General features: G+C 38.4%; 1 protein-coding gene across 6 annotated transcripts in view; it reads right to left on the minus strand.

Moving 5' to 3' along the window:
- Window positions 1–201: 201 nt before the first annotated feature.
- The window catches only part of Zswim2 (zinc finger, SWIM-type containing 2), a 20,537-nt gene continuing 3,252 nt past the window's right edge, over window positions 202–17,486 (minus strand). Inside the window, exons 3-9 of one of the 6 annotated variants that reach the window (XR_015682790.1) lie at window positions 17,194–17,234; window positions 10,992–11,202; window positions 9,498–9,749; window positions 6,742–6,826; window positions 4,908–5,017; window positions 2,049–2,198; window positions 202–1,117 (exon numbers count right to left, since the gene is read on the minus strand). Coding sequence is in view for 3 of the 6 variants with exons in the window: in NM_001011960.2 (NP_001011960.1) it covers window positions 325–1,125; window positions 2,049–2,202; window positions 4,908–5,017; window positions 6,742–6,826; window positions 9,498–9,749; window positions 10,992–11,202; window positions 17,194–17,234 (1,654 nt within the window). In the remaining 3 variants the exon portion in view is untranslated. 6 annotated transcript variants of the gene reach the window in all.

Raw genomic sequence — 17,486 nt, forward strand, 5'->3', positions numbered from 1 at the left:
AGCAGTGACTCAAAGCAGGGGAAAATTGACTTCTTTAGTGAAAAAATTAGTCAGCCTAAAATAAAATATGAACGCTCTATTCACTATTCTCAATACATAGCATCTTGAGTTTTCTCATTAAAACACACATTGTCTAGTCTCCCATGTAGCAGGGCGACTTCTGTAAACACAGTACGTTATTCGCAGACAAGGAGGCAAAAATGATGATAGAGTATTTTATATATATATTTGTCAGGGGTGTACATGGATTCTTATGTACTACAAATAAAATATTTTGCATATTAAATATTCAAGTTTTTCTGGTGTAATAAAAATGCTTATTTTTCACAGTTGAATTCCTTCCATTATTAAAGACAGAGCAGCACTTTGTGTCTGTAAAGGGTGATATGCAGGTCGTCTGGGTGGACGACCACATTTTTGTCTAACTTTCCCTGTGGAATTATTAGGTTTTTTAGACAAACTAAGTTTGGTTGTACCCCAGTTGATAGTAAGATTTAAATCTTCTGTCGATAATGTACTTGATCTCTTGTGTTGTCTTAATCTAGTGCCGAGAGCTTTCCTTGTGTTATAGTTTATATGTTCATAACCTCTGCTTGTCTTCTGGCTTCGACCAGTATGATCTTTTTCATAGATATGTGGGCTTTCCCTTCCAGTGAGACAAATAACGTTCTTATGAGGAAGGGAGGGAAGAAATGTTTGAGATGGTGTTGGCCCAGCGGCTGGGTCTTGCAGATATGTGGGGAACGGTTTACTAATTTTATACCCAAAAACTAATTTTCTTGAATCTGAATTATCTATTTTGACTGAGCATAGGTCATCCATTGTTATATTCTGATAGTTATCTGATGGATTTGGAAATGTAGTCAATACTTTAGAATTATACTGGGGAATTCTAGGTAAAATTCCAGTTCTATTTTGTTTTAAAACTAATCCAGTACCAGGAATGAAAAGTTTTGGCTCTTGCTGCTTCGACAGATGGGCGATGTCTTTGTTTGAGGCCAGCTGGTGTGCTTGTCCATCCATGGCTGCGCCTTTCCAGATCAGAGGGTTATATATGACTTGTCTGTCAATAGGGCATGAATTGCACTTGTGGAATAACCAATTGTCAATACATTTCCTGTGAAACTTGAAACAAAAATGCTATAAGTTCATCAGACGCTTCTTATAGTAAAAACTTCCAGCCTACTTGTATATTGAAACTAATGAGCAAAGAGGGAGATAATGCCAACTTATCAAATGTTATGAAAACATTTGAGCATCCATTTATAAATACAATACCTATATTGACTGATTTCCATTTTACACTGCGAAATGCAAAGTCCCTTTAGTATATCATTTTCCTAGGTTTGTTAGAAACTCACCATTCAAGGTGTTATTTTCATGTTAATAAATTCTAATGAAAACAATTAGAAATTAAAAATTCATAACCAACAAGAATTGAAAAATGACTTTCGCAACCATAACACACTAAATAACACACATGCATTTTGCTTATAAAAAAATATTATCAGTCGGTCCCCAGCTCCGAAAAAAAAAAAAAGAAAAGAAGAAAAAAGAAAAGAAAAAGTATTATCAGACTGTTTAAGTTTGACTTTAAAGCTCTACATTCATATTCAAACAATGCTATTTTGGGGAAAATGTGGTTATTAAGTATGGCTGTCAAGTGACATTGGGCATTGTATAGTGAGTTCTTATGAATAATTTTCAATTAAGGCATTTCTATTTTTTATATCTAGAGAACTGTAAAAACACATGACACAATTCTATAGGCTTTTTCTATGTGACATGTAACATAAGTGCATAAAAGAATGCAGTTAAAGTGCCATTTATCCTAGCTAGACAGTGTATGAGGAAGCAAGTCCTACTAAATGCAACTTTGTCATGAAGGCAAGCTAACTCCTCTGCAGGAACTTGTCCCCTTGTGCTGTGCCAGTGACCGTCTCTGTACAGAGCACAACAGAAAAGGAAAGGGAAAACTTTCAACCGCCACTTTATTCCTGAGAAATTGCCTTCTAGTAAAAGGAAAGCAAAAGGGAGGTGGCTTTTACCTTGTGAGTACATGGTAGCAGTCTTGTGTATTGACCGAGACAAAATGACTTCAAGCAAAGTCGACACTGGTACCCTGGGGCGAGCAGCTTGCTGTTCTTTGTAATCAGAAGGAGAGGCAGAGACTTCACAACATGCTTCGGGGTGTAAAACTGACTGAGTGAAGACAGACAGAAAGACCTGAACGCCCATGTGTGATTACAGATCAGAAAGCAAGTCAGAGCACAAACCTGCTACCTAAGTAAAACAATGGAAGCCAAGGTTTTCTTGAGTTAGAGATTTATGCTCGTTATAGAATTCTGAGTCTGGTAGAGCTGACATCATGGTTTAATTCAGCCACATCAAGTAGAAATATTGATTAGATTTTTGTTTATACTTTAAAGTCAACAAAAGACAACATTGAGGGTCATAAGCTAGAATTATTCCGATTTGAGCAAATGGTTAGACATACGTTTAGAAAATACAAACCAGCTTACTTGTCAACAGACGAGGTGCACAAACAGTAGCTCCAATACTCAAGGATGTGATCTCAGTTGGTGAATGACAGTTAGTGAGAAAATTCCATGCTTACCCCAATATTGTGAGATGTGCAATGTTAAAAGTACAATTAACAAAACATGATAGACTGAACTAACTGGTTCTTAGTGCCATTAGAAAGTTGCAAGATAGGGCTGGAGAGATGGCTCAGTGCTTAAGAGCATTGACCGGTCTTCCAGGGGTAGTGAGTTCAAATCCCAGCAACCACATGGTGGTTCACAACCATCCGTAATGAGATCTAATGCCCTCTTCTGATGTGCCTGAAGACAGCTAAAGTGTACTTGTATATAATAAATAAATCTTAAAAAAAAAGAAAGGTGCAAGACAAAGGACACAAAGGATATAGTCAATAAGACAAATCAGCATCCTACAGATTGGGAAAAAAAATTTTCACTAACCACACATCCAAGAGAGGGCTAATAATATAAAGAACTCGAGAAGCTAACCACCAAAATAACCCAATAAAAAAAAGGGGTATAGAACTAGACTGAGAATCACAACAAAGGAATCTTGAATGGCTGAGAAGCACCTCAAGAAATGTTCAAAGTCCTTAGTGATCAGAAAACTGACCCTGAGATTCTACCTCACACCAGTCAGAATGGCTAAGATCAAAACTTCAGGTGATGACAAATGTTGGCGAGGATGCGGAGAAAGAGGAACACTCCTTTGGAAAGAACCAAGATGTCCTTCAACAGAAGAATGGATACAGAAAATATGGTATATCTACACAATGGAGTACTACTCAGCTATAAAAAATAATGACTTCATGAAATTCATATGCAAGTGTATGGAACTAGAAAATATCAACCTGAGTGAGGTTACCCAAACACAAAAAAACCACACATGGTATGCAGTCATTGATAAGTGGATATTAGCCTAAAAGCTCAAATTTCCCAAGATACAATCCACAGACCACATGAAGCTCAAGAAGAAGGATGACTGAAGAGCAGACAGATGCTTCAGTCCTTCTTACGGAGACAAAGTTTGTAGCAGAGACTGAGGAAAAGGCCATCCAGAGACTGCCCCACCTGGGACTCCTATCCCATATACATACAGCTACCAAACCCAGATAATATTGCAGATGCCAAGAAGTTCAAGCTGACTGGAGCCTGGTATAGCTGTCTCCTGAGAGGCCCTGCCAGAGCATGCCAAATAGAGAGGCGAATGCTCACAGCCAACCATTGAACTGAGAATGGGGTCCCCATTGGAGGAATTAGAGAAAGGATTGAAGGAGCTAAAGGGGTTTACAACCCCATAAGAACAATACCAACATCCAGAGCTCCCAGGGACTAAACTACCATTCAAAGAGTACAGATGGACAGACCCATGGCTCCAGCTGCATATGTAACAGAGGATGGCCTTGTTGGCACCAATAGGAGAAGCCCTTGGTCCTGCCAAGGCTGGACCCCCTCAGTGTAAGCAAATGTCAGGGCGGGGAGGTGGGAAGGGGTTGGGGATTGGGTTGGGGGAAGGGGATAACATTTAAAATGTAAATAAAAAAATCCAAAAAAAAAAAAGAAAAAGAAAAAAGAAAAGAAAAGAAAGAGAAAAAGAAAAAGAAAAAAGAAAATGATGAAAAAATGAACCTGGACCCCCAAGATGTCTTAGAGACTGGATCACCAACCAAGCAGCATACAACAGCTGAGATGAGGCCTCCAACAGGAGAGGACCCCTGCGTCTGGGTTCAGTCAGAGACGATGTACCTAACCCTCAAGAGACTGGCGGACTCAGGAAGTTGAGAGGTCTGGTGGGTTGGTGGGGTGGGGACATTGTTGTGGAGACACGGGGTTGGGGGGGTGAGGAGAAGGTATGGGATGTAGGACTGTTGGGTAGGGGTAGACCGGGAGGGGAATAAAGACTGGAGTGTAAAAATAAATAAATAAATAGATAAATGAAAGAGAGAAAGAAAGAAAGAAAGAAAGAAAGAAAGAAAGAAAGAAAGAAAGAAAGAAAGAAAGAAAGAAAGAAAGAAAAAAAAAGTTGCAAGACAGACAAAGGAGATGTGGACCTTACTCACATAGTCAACAAAATTCCTATTATTCTAAAGATACATTCTGATAACGGTACAATGTTATCCCTGTTTTAAAGATGGGAAAAATGTGCAGAGAGAAGTGAGCTTTGTATCCCCAAACCCATCTTGATAGTGAGCACTTGATTAGGACTCGATTTGAACGGGCTGACTGAAGACCCTTGCTCTTCGCCGGATGTGAAATGTTACCTGGGATACATACGCAAGTGCTTATGTACACAACCTATTTAAATTTAAAAAAAATTACACACAGATCCTGTCACACAAGAAATATCAATTTTCATGAGACTCTTACCCTGGCTTTTCTTTAAAATATGGCATATTTGCTTCTCCCTCATTTTTAGTATCTAAATATTTTACAACATCTGATCTTTTTTCTACTGATCTCCATCTTTGATTTCTTTTCTGAAATAGGTGAAAAAAAAAGAGTAGATGTTACTTTGTAAATCATTAAAAATTATTTTTGATTAAATTAATCAAGGCTTCATATTAACGATATAATATTGTGAAATACTCATTACAAGAATACCTACTTTACTACATTAAAATTATAAATTACTGACAGATCTCATTCCTGCTGTGAGTTTACTAGAATGACCTTTACTTTCTTTCTCAACACTGGGAGGTTAATCAATGGAACACTGAGCTACATCCATTACTTTGAATTCATTAATTTATTTTTAATTAAACTGTTATTTATTTTATATGTATGGGTGCTTTGCCTATATGTACACACCATGTACATGCACAGTGCCCACAAGCCAGAGAAGAGCACTGGATCCCTTGGAACTGGAGTTACAGGAGAGTTTTGAGCCATATGGGTCCTCTGGAAGAGCAGCAAGTATCTGGATCACTGAAAAAAAAATCTCTCTATCCTCTTCTTTTGTATGTTTCTAATGTTGTCCAGACAGGCATTGAATTTATAATCCTCAGCCTTTGAGTAACTGGGATTTATAGGAATGTACCACCACAACAAATATCACTCCTTCAATGTTATTATTTATTTAATTTAGTCTTCTCTCTGACTCTATCTGTCTCCTCCTCCCTCTCCTTCTTCCTCCCCACAACCATCTGTATACCTGCGATGGCACTTGCATTGAGGACAGACATTAAATTACAGGAATAGATTCTCTCTGTTGACCATGTAGGTCCCAGGATTGAACTTGGGTCTCTAGGCTTGACAACAAACATCTTTACCCACTGAGTTATCTTACTGACTTGCCCAGTTCTTCTTAATGTAAAAATATTAATTACGGCCCAGCAATGGTGGCACACACCTTTAATTCCAGCACTGGGAAGGCAGAATCAGCTAAATATTTTGAGTTCAAGGCCAGTCTGGTTTACAGAGTTTAAAGACAGCCAGGGCTACACAGAGAAATCCTAGCAAACCAAACCAACCAACAAACAAACAAACAAACAAACAAACAAACAAACCAAAATTAACTATAATCATAGATGTTTTATTTTTATAGTTAGAAAAAGGTGGCATTACTCAGCATCAATATATATATATATCATATATATGTATGTATATAGATATATAATTAGAAAAATGTAGCATTACTCAGTATTACTATACACACATGTATGTATGTATGTATGTATGTATGTATGTATGTATGTATGTATGTTTTTAGTGCTAGGTTTCACTAGATAGCCAAGATTGACCCAAAACTGTTCTGACTGTTTTGCCTTAGCCTGCAAAGTGCTGGGATTACAGGTCTGGGCCACCACACTGGGCTTCAGGACATACTTTTAAAATGCACAATTCAAAGGAACCACAAAAGTTCTATGTATTAAATTTGGGCATGAGAAATTTTAAGAGAACACTATAATGGTTCTCAGAAATGTTATGATAAGCCTGTCCACAGGCTAGGGTCGCTTCAACTCATTTTCACGCTGAAGGCCACAGTGCTTGCTCTTAAAGTTTCTTTAGGACACCCAGTGCTTGGTATGGTGATGGAATTTATAAAGCAGTACAAAAATCGGTTGCCGGAGAACTCCAAATGTAATTTCTAAATTAAAAGTCAATCCCTTCCTTCCAGGGCATTATCTGCTTTTCATGCTCTTCGACTCACTGGTCTTTAATGGCCCGGCAAATGGCACATGGGTTTTCGGTGGGCACTTACCTCCCGGAACACAAAGGCATGGGAGGGGTGGTAACAGCTGTCGAAGCACTCCTGGCATAAGTGATACTCCACACATTCAGTGCACCTGCAGCACAGCACATCAAGACACAGGAGAGGAAACCCCGATCACTGCCATTGTTTTAGGTGAGAAAGTCGACTGACACACCTGTGAATGAGCCACACATGGCAAAGCCCACTCTGGCCGCATTGTGAATTAGTTTCCTATTGCTTCTGTAGAGTTTTCTACACATGTATTAGCTTAAATACCATCCATTGATTATCAGAGGGGCCTGTAATGGAAGCCTGTAATGGATGAGTCTCAAAGGGATAAAGGTAGAGTGTGGGCCCAGCTGTGTCACTTTTTGAGGCTGCAGAAAAACATGCTCCCTTGGCTGTACCATATTCTAAAGGCAGCTGACACTTCCTAGCTTGTGGTCCTTGCTCCATATTTAAGGTAATTAAGGACACTTTCTGCCTCTCTTCCATAGCCATAGTTCCTGCTTTCCCCTTCCTCCTCCACTTTCAAGAGCTCCTGTGATTATATTGGGTTTATCCAGGTTGGAATCACCCTATTTAAAGGTCAACTGATAAGAAACCATGACTGAATTGCAAACTTGACTCCTGCTGTCATGTAATCTGACATTCAGGTTCTGTGATAAGCCCATGTACTGGGGAGACTGTTATTACTTTGTCCCCTCTGTGTCCTTTCCATGATGCTTTCAGATCAATTTAGTCCCCGGTGATTTCTTTCTCTAGAGTCGCACGTGCCCTAAGTCTGTAAGCCCACAGACAGATGATTTGTCCCATACTGCCTGGCTCCTCAGATGTCTCATGAAGGATAGGGTTACACTTAACACGATCCTTTGGCCACAGAATATTCTTCTTCTTCCCCATAAAATGGAAAAGATAAGTGTATAAAGTCTCAATAAATATTATTAAGATAATTTTAAACTATAATTTTTTACAGAAACTGAATTTCAAGTTTATGCTATTTAGTAAACATTTTCCACATAGGATTTTAGTTTCCTTGCTACAAAATTCAGCCAGACAAGCTTTTCTAAATCAAAATTTTCTAGTGTTTAGAAGCCTATTTCCCTGAGAAATAAGAGAAACGTGTCCTCAGATGTTGCAGAAGACACGTGCACGAGTTTATTATTCCTACTCGTATGTGTAGATTCTTCATAATCAAGATTACAAACGGGCAATGCCACTATTCACTAGATGCATCAGAGTAGGCTGGGGTAAAAGCTTAGGTAACTGCAATTTAACACACGTCTGATGTTTCATGAACTAATATAACAGATGAAGCAGCTGTCATGATGCGCTAACGAAGGGGGAACTACTGCTTACACTTAGGAGAATTAGATTTGGGGACCGACTTGAAGGAAAGAGTAGAAGGTGGAGTTACCAATGTCACAGCTTTTATTCGTAATCAAGGTATACAGAACTGGTTGTTCTTAGCCATAAACAAGTTATGAGACGTTTCTGTCCGATGAGACTTAGCCTGGTGCAGGGAAGCGCAGTGCAGAAGGAATCAACTTAGTGGTTTCTGGAAGGACAATCCTCCAGGACAGAAAACAGACAACACCCTGGCCAATGAGTTGACCATCATCAACTACTACAGGGCAACAGTGTTCCACCATCTTCGATAGAATCAGTTAAAGGGTGCTGACCCTTTGAGGAATACATAAGTACAAGTGATTTTTCTGTTTCACCCCCATGGTTCCTCTCCACACCCTTCTCTCTCACACTCTCACACAGGACATTTGATTCCTAAGTGGCAATGTTTAAACTTTTCATGCAATAGGTGCCAAAAGACCATCATTCCTAGAACCAACGTTCCTGAGCTAGCCCACCTCATGCTAAGGCTGTGCAAGTTCTGCCCCTTTTCAAGTCAGGTACTCTGTTGGGCCTCTGGCTAGCCATTTTCCAATACTGATTTCTGTTCATGATTAATTTTCTTCTGTGTAGCACAGGCTTATTAAGATTGAAGAACAAAGGTATCAAGTACTGCTGGCTTAAAAAATATCCCTATTCCATCAGAAAGTTAAACTAAATATTTGATTTGGCTGACTGTAGTCTAATTTCAGGAAAATAGGAAGGTACATTGATATATTTCAGGAAAATTTTAATGAAGATTGAAACAAAACTTTTTTAAAATACAACTTAAAATTTTATTCAATTAATCATAGTTACCAAGGTATATATAGCAATCGTGTAATTGTAGCAACTGTAGGAAGGTTTGGGGTTATATATAAAACAGTTAAGCTGTTTTCTATATGAATAATATTGTTTTTGTTAGCACTGAGGTGAATATGAATGGAAACAGAACAACACTCAAGGCAGATGGAGACACAGTTTGCAATTTTGGGTCTGTAGAAATGTATTTAAAGTTCAGCCAGTCTAATCAGTATCCTTCTATGTCTACTAGGAGATTTTGGTCATGACCCCCTCCCTCATCAGTGGTGCACAGTGTTACAGGATGTGAGATATCTTGTAACAGGACCCTGAACATGGAAGCTCACCCAGGGCAAAGAAATAAGAATGCCAGGGTTTCCAGATGCTGCTCTATATGAGATTCATCTAAATTCATATGAGAACGCAAAGCCAATGCTCTTGCAAAAGTGAGGAAAATAAAATGAAATCCCAAGCAAGCGGTCATCGCATAAGACAGACACAGGGCATAAAGGAGAGAGAGGGGGCAGGCTAAAGGCCGGGCGTACTCATGCTCAGAGCTGTGAGCACTGGAGACTTACTTGTAGCACTTCCCCTCGATTGGCAGCTGGGTACAGTTGTTACAGGGAATCCCGAGGTGTTTGTCCAGTCGTTCTTTCTCAGAAATGGTCATAAGTTTGTTAGAGTTTTTGAACTCCTCCAAGATAACTTTTAGTGGTGCAAACTCTTCCCTGCACAGCGGACATTTTAACATGGATGTGTCAGACACCGTGTCTTGGTAGTTGGCTAAAATCCTCATGCATTTTATGTGGACGTTATTGCCGCAGCCAAATCTGTCGGAAATAAAATCCAAGTGTTATCATTCACTGTATGTATTTGCCATAAATGTTTAAGTAAATTAAAAACCTCTCTGGGAACATCTTTATGCCTTATAAGATGCACTTCGAACTGATTTCTAGATATAGCTCGATTGCAAACTGACGAAAATCTAATCTACCATCTCGATCAGAATTCCAAATACAAGGAATTTTCCTTTAGAGGAAATGGTGAAAGATTTACATCATAAAATTATTTTTCACCTATAAGGCCAGAGTAAGCTTCAACACAAATGAAAGTTAAAACGTTAATTCTTTCGATGCAGGGGGGTAGATCCTATTCTCCGTTTCTCTCTTTTGCTTTATTGAGAAATCACGAGAAATCTTAACCATGTGAGCAATCTCTGGAGGGAGAAGAAATGATGTTTGGGGAAGTGGTACCTTTTAAGAATTCAATAAGAGCAACCACAGGGAGATGTGCAAAACAGGACTCAAATATTTGACAAGTACACAGGAGACAAAAACAAAGAAGATTAATTAATCAGCAAATAGCACATTCGACTTCTAAAGTCCAGCTTGAGTGCCATGAAGAATAGTATGACTGCGTTTCTCTCAGTGAGGACGTTTGTTCACTAAGTGGAAAATTTGAACAACTTAAATTAGAAGATAGGGTTTCTTAAAAATCAAAAAGAACATTTACAACTTCAAAGTAAAACAATCTTTATATGCAGAAAATATTGTTGCAGTTGCATCATTTATCCTGAGTAAAGAAATAAACAAAGACTGGTGAGACGGCCAAATGAGTAAAGGCGCTTGGCACCCAGGGGTCTGGGTAGTGATCTCATCGCTGGACCACACAAAGCAGAAGGAGAAGTATCAACTTCCGCAGTTCTCCTCTGACCTCCACACGTGCCAAGGCGTGCGACTCTACCCACTGGCCAAATCAATTAATTAATCAGTCAAATCAATAAAGGTAAAAGGGATTAATAAAAACAAAAGTCTTCCCATTCTTAAGTAAAGCAGAGGGATGAATAGCTATGGACTGATACTTCCTAATTTTACCTTTAAGACATAGCCTAAAAATACCGAGAACAGGACATCTCACAAGTGCCTACTAGGAAACAGAAGAACACAAAGGGAACAGAAATTAGACACAGAGGAAGACTTTGTGTTTTCTATCGAGGAATCGCATGACGTAACTTCCTAGGAATATTAATTGGGAATTTCCATAAGACTAGAATTCGAAGAGGAAGGCGTCACCTGCAGAAGGTGACAGGGAGCCTTTTCTCCAGCAGCACCTCTTGGCAGATAGGGCAGATGTCCCCTGCACTGATGTCTTTCTGCTTAAGGTAGCCATCTTCTTCCACCCGTGCAGTCTCTTCGCTTGCCCTAAGTTGCGGAGTTTGGACCTGATGTATGCCCCGTAGCAAGTCATTTATTTCTCCCTCGGTAAGACCCAACTGGAAAGCAGCTGGTGAAAAATGTTGAAGCGTTAGAATTCGGGGGCAAGAACAGAAACACAGAGGCATAGTCACAGGCTGAGCTATAGTTTTCTTTCAGATATGAGAAAGATGGGACCAGTTGGAATGTTCTAGTCATGCTGACCACTTCTTTGTATTCTAATTGGAGGAAAAAAATGGCTAGAAAAGAGAAATTTACAAAAACAATGCAATTGCCTTCCCCACCACCTTGTTACTGAAACTAGCAGCCTGCATCACAGGCTTGGGGTGTGGTTATTACCCTAGTCTTTTCATGTGCCTGCAAACAAATACCTCATCAATATACAATGGCATTAAAATAAGGGCGGGAGACATGGCTCACTGGCTAAGAGCACGTTTTGAAATCACAGAGGACACAGGTTCACTTCCCAGCACCCTTGCAATTCCAGCTCCAGAGAGTCCAACAGCCTCTTCCTGGCCTCAGTGGACACCCCCACATAGATCACACACCCATAGAGACACAAACACATACACAGATATAAATAAAGAAAATGAATAAAAGCTTAATGAATTAAGCAACAGTAAGAACAAATACATAAAGAGAAAATAGGGACACTTGGCTAATGTTTGTTAATGAGTGGACAACAGAGTGGCTCTTTTCCTGTCTTAGTTTTGTAGCCATAGAAAAGAGAGCTTCAGTCATTTTGTTCATGGCAGACTTGGTTACTGCTATTGCTTGTACCCTTGGTATGTACACTCTTGAGTTATGACTTCCCCACATCCCATTGCTCTTACGAACAACTGTGTTGCATGTAGTTTTAGCTTAGACCTTGAGATTCTTTCTCCCCACCCATGGCTCCTTCCCCTGTCTGCCTTCTCTCCCTAACACAACACAGTTTAAATTCTCATCGTTAGTCCCTTGAGTTCTGTTTATGTTGTATATTTTAAATACATGCAAGCTAAATATTATATGTAGGTGGTGTAAAAGCTCTGTGTTCTTGGAGAGGCCCCCGAGTTAAACACTGAAGGAACTGCGGAAAAAAATGGTCTTTCTGTTGCAATACAGAAACCTTTTGTGTCTTGTCTGAGGTGGCGTGGCAGGTGCAGGTGGGCTGTGGGAGGGAATCAGACTTTAATTACCCAGTACTTGGAGGAGGAGTGTTATTTGTCACAGGGAAACAGCAACATCTGCTCTCTTTAAAAAAAGAAAAGGAGAATATAAAAAAAGAACGAAAGATTGCACATTTAGGAATTTCACAAAAGAAGCCGCCCAGAAACTCTTCTGTGTGGTATAAGATGAATTAGACAATAGAAGCGTCTCGAGATCACACTGAAAAAGCAATGGATGAGACCAACGAAAAATACTCTGTGAGACAAGAGCAAGGCAGGTGCATTGCCTAACAGCTTCAACTGATTATACGCGTTAAAGTTTACTTATTTAATGTTCTTCCGGTCTCGAGAACACGAGGCAAACAAACCAGATGCATATTTACTATGTTTTATTTGTTGTGCATGTTCCTCTCTAACTTTAGCCGCCCTCTCCTGATTCTGACAAGATTTGCAAGGCTTCTACGTGTGTTCCTTTCTGTATGAATTATCCCTTGGCTGCTTATCGGGATACAACTAAAAAAAAAATCCTCCTTTAGAAATGTTTCAGAAGGGGTTGGGGATTTAGCTCAGTGGTAGAGCACTTGCCTAGCAAGTGCAAGGCCCTGGGTTCAGCCCTCAGCTCCGGAACAAAAGAAAGAGAGAAATGTTTCAGAAACGACACATCATTGAAAGTGTGTTTCTTGCATTCCCTATGCTTTCTCTGTGGCTTCCTCATACTGTTAAACCTACTTCTTTTCGGGTCTCAGTCCTTTCGAACCATCTTTTCCTTATAATGACAATAGTTTTTGGACTTTCTTTTTCTCGATGCAAAAGCAAGAGGTTTATTTTATGGTGGGCTGGGGTCAACCCTCAACCAATCCCTCGAGGTGAGTGACGAGAAGACGACCATTTTTGGACTTTGTTTTGCTGGCTCCGGTATCATTTTTGTGACTATGGCATCCCCATGTGTAGGTGCAGAGTGGAGGACGGTGTTTGGTTTGAATTAATCATCTCTGCATCCCCACACAGTGTCTCGGTAAAGTACTGAAAGAATTTCTTTCCTCCTTTCAAGTGAATTAAAACAAGAAAAAGGCAGAGACATTAAACTAAATCTATGAAATAAATGATAGTGAAAGTGTAAACTTTCTATACTTAAAATGTTGGTTGGAGACAGCTGAGATTTCTGCACAGGAATGTTTGACCTGTGAGAGAGTGGAAACAATCTCTTGATTTAGAAGGCATGAATAAATCACTATCAATTTGCATCTGCCATTATTTATATTTTCTATGACTTAGTCTGTTTTGTCCTAAAATTATTAGTAATATTAACAGGTCAGAATGTTTCTCTGCATCTTTATTTCTAGTAGAGACTTAACTATGTGGTTAATATCTTTAAGTTCTATTGAACATGAATCTAAAACACTCAAGAATATTGACACACTTCTGAACTCATGGGAAATCAATGAAAGTATTTAAAAAGAGCAATTCCTATGAGAAGCAAACAAAAATTCTTAATATTACCATTAAAAGTTAATTATTTGCTAGGCTCCAAAATTAAAATAAAGAGTTATATAAAAGAATATAATAAGGATAAGTGAAATAAATATTGAATAATATGAGGTTAATTTTGATATGCTACAGTGGAACATTAGCCATTTGGCAAATTTACAACAAATACGTAGAATTTAAAATAGAAAGTTATAAAAATTGTGTGGGAAAAGCAGAATACAAAATTTAAGCAAAATTATGTATTTTTTGCATTTTTAGTATATATACGTATATTTGTATAATCATCAAAGCAACACATAAAGTAAAAATCTATATATTCTTATATGGAAATTTGAAAGTTTTTAAATGTTTTTTATTTATCTATAAATAATTTAACAGATGGCTTCATACACCATTGCATTCAAAAGAAACCCCTGGATGATTTATTTAAGTTTGGTTAAAAATACATGTTTTGGAGAAACAGAATTCAATGCTCAAAATATTTATTCCAGCTAGGAAATCTAAAGTTTCAAAATTAATGTATACAATCAATATAAATAATTTAGTAATTTAATAATTTCTGTACTGATAGAAAATAATGGCTTTTGCCTTTGTGAAGCACAAAGCACATGAAATTCAGGTTGATCCATAGTTAACTGCTGTTTTTGAAGTGAAAATGTACCTAATACACATACTCTAAGCGATGCTGTCTAATATTTTAGGCGCTGGCTGTAGGAACTGTCATACGCCAGGATTTAGTGAATATGGCTGAAGAAACTGAATTAAAACTTTTGTTGCTTATGTTTACAGCTGATCATCTGCAGTTAAGAATGTTTTTATGAGTATGTTTGTGATGACTTGGGCATTATATAAGTCTCCTTTTCCTTTTGTCATTTATTTTTAAATTAACATCTGAAGAGATAGGTTTCCTTGTGACGTTTTCATACATTGGACTACAGGCAGGCTGAACGTTAGCAAGTGAAATACAGTGCTTGAGTACAGATCCTGAGAGGGTATAAAACACATAGATGGTGAAGGCAAAGCGAAAACAAAAGACTAGTGTTTCTGATTTCTATCCCAACTGCACAATAGCAGCTTATTTTGCTGTATTAGTTGGAATGTGCTGTTCAATCGTGTCTCGGTTTCCTTTTGATTCTTATGAAGGTGCAAACACAGAGCTGTCCATGTGGCTCCTTTTACATGTCTGCTCTTCAGCTGAAGCTTGGAAGCTTGTGAAAGCGATATGGAAAGGCAATACTAAGGTCAGCAAGAATGAGACTTTTGGAGAAAGTCAACATGCAACTTAACGTTGAGAACGAAAAGCACATGTGTATGAGGTCATACAACCTGGTCAACACGCAGAAAGGATTTGCAGAGGTGACTGAGGAGGCACAGTGAAGCTGTAGAGAACAGGACTAAGGTGGTTGAATAAGGGCAGGAATACCACAGCGAGGAAACCTTAGGGAAAGGTAGGGTGTAGAATAAACAGGGTCCTGAGAATGATTAGAGGCAGAAGCAGAGTATGAGAAGACAAATGAAGAATTACACGATTTCTAGGTTCAATAAGGAAATGAAAGGGGAAGTCAGAATGTGTGGTGGTTTGAGGAATGGCCAGCCTAGGCTCATATATTTGAATGCTTAGTCACTAGGGAGTCCTGGTTGATCGGATTGGAAGGATTAGTAGTGTGGCTTTGTGGAGGAAGTGTGTCACTGGATGGGGGCTTTGAGGTTTCCAAGAGTTTTCTGCTTTCAGATCAGGATGTAGTTCTCGACGACAGCAGCGGTTCCTGCCTACTTGCTGTCTTGAAGATAATGAGCTAAGTTACTGAAGCTGTCAGCAGGCCCCAAGTTAATGCTTTCTTTCCTTGGTCCTGGTGTCTCTTTACAGCAATAGGACAGTGACTGAGACAGTATGTGACATCTGGCATATGAGAGGGGAACACAGATCAGGGAAATCCGCTGCTCAAAATGTCCAGGGGGCCTTCAAAATGAGCCTTCCAGAAGGCAGCTGGAAATGTTGGTCTGTGGCTAAGAGGCAACAGCAGCACAAAATTAACAGCTGGAGCTGTAAAATGTAGGAGTCATTTCTGAAAGACTACGTGGTCTTAAGAGACCAAGAGGAAACTACATGTGAAAACACCGATGCTAATTTATTTTTTTTAATGTAACACTAAAATATATTTGTAGGATAGTTGGGGTGGGGGAAAGAATTTGCCTACATACAAGTTTTAAATAAAAAAATTTAAAGGAGATTGTCACTTTCATTCTTCATGGAGATTGTGAGCATTAATTACTAAGATTCAGAATGTAGTCCTTACGTTGAATACCAAACTACTACTTCACAGTTATAAGGATTACTTCTGTACAGATGGTAGTATCTATGTAATGAAAGATTTTTTCTTTCTCTTCTATTTTTGAGGTCATTAAAACCAAATTTAAATAGCATAAAATATATAATAAATATTTTTTGCACAAAAATTTCAGCCAAATTATATTTTTAGTTTGCTTATTTTTTTTAAGACAATGTTTTACTATATAGCTCTGGCTGTCCTGGAACTCTGTAGACCAGGATGGCCTTGAACTCACAGACCTCTGCCTGCCTCAGCCTCTTGAACACTGGGATTAAAGGCGTGCACCACTATTTCTGTTTAGCGAAAGTAGTTTTGAATGTAATTATGCGTCATGGTAGTTCTGGGACCTGAAAATTTTTACTTATTCTATACGAGATTTGTATATGAAGCCACTATGAATCTTTGCTTAAAATAAGGAAAGTTATTTCTTCTCAAAAAAAAAAACACCATTGTTTCATCTCCACTGTTATTCTAAACTTCTATCTTGTGCAAACTTTCAAGGAAACTTTTTTAATTTCGTGTCAGTTTTTATGTTCTTTTATTATTAATGTGTGCCTATTCCTTCATGAACATTTCAGGGGTTGGGTCTCTCCTTCCATTATGTTCAGGGACTGAATTCAGGCGCTTAGGATTGCCCTGTGAGCAATTTTACCTGCCAAGCCATCTCTGTGGTCCTCATCCATGTCTTTTTTGAGTGGGATATACAAACTTACACTTTATTTATTTATTTATTTATTTATTTATTTATTTATTTATTTATTTATTTAGTGTATGTGAGTACACTGTTGCTGTCTCCAGGCATACTAGAAGAGGGCATTCGATCCCATTACAGGTGGTTGTGAGCCACCATGTGGTTGCTGGGAATTAAACTCAGGACCTCTGGAAGAGCAGTCAGTTCTCTTAACCTCCAGCCCAAACTTACTTTTTGCTTAAGATGAAACTGAACTTTCTGAACTCTAAGTTTGGGAAGGGATAATTACTTGATCCTTTAGGAAAAATAAGCATTCAAGTTTAGAATATGTTTAAATGAAAGGTTCATAGTTTTGTTAATTTCAAAATAATAAAGAATTAGAAAATAAAAAGCCAGAAACTTACATTCATGATTCCTTGGAAGCTTGAATTTTTTCAATAACACCCTAATGTTCACAAGTAGAAAAAATTAAAACATTTATTTGGATATAATCTTAAAACATATCATTTGAACATGTAGACTATAAGGAGAATTATTTAATGCAGAAAATGTTATAAATTTAATCAATTTTCTGTTAATTATAGTTATGTTTTAAGGAAAGTTGATGGGAGATTGATAGGCAAATTGTATTGTGCTAACAGGATTGACTGGACAGAGAAGGCCCTTATTTCTTAAGACACAATCCTTCCAGGAATAG

The sequence above is a fragment of the Rattus norvegicus genome, chromosome 3 (assembly GCF_021556685.1).
Source record: "Rattus norvegicus strain SHRSP/BbbUtx chromosome 3, alternate assembly SHRSP_T2T, whole genome shotgun sequence".
In the NCBI taxonomy this organism is placed as follows: domain Eukaryota; kingdom Metazoa; phylum Chordata; class Mammalia; order Rodentia; family Muridae; genus Rattus; species Rattus norvegicus.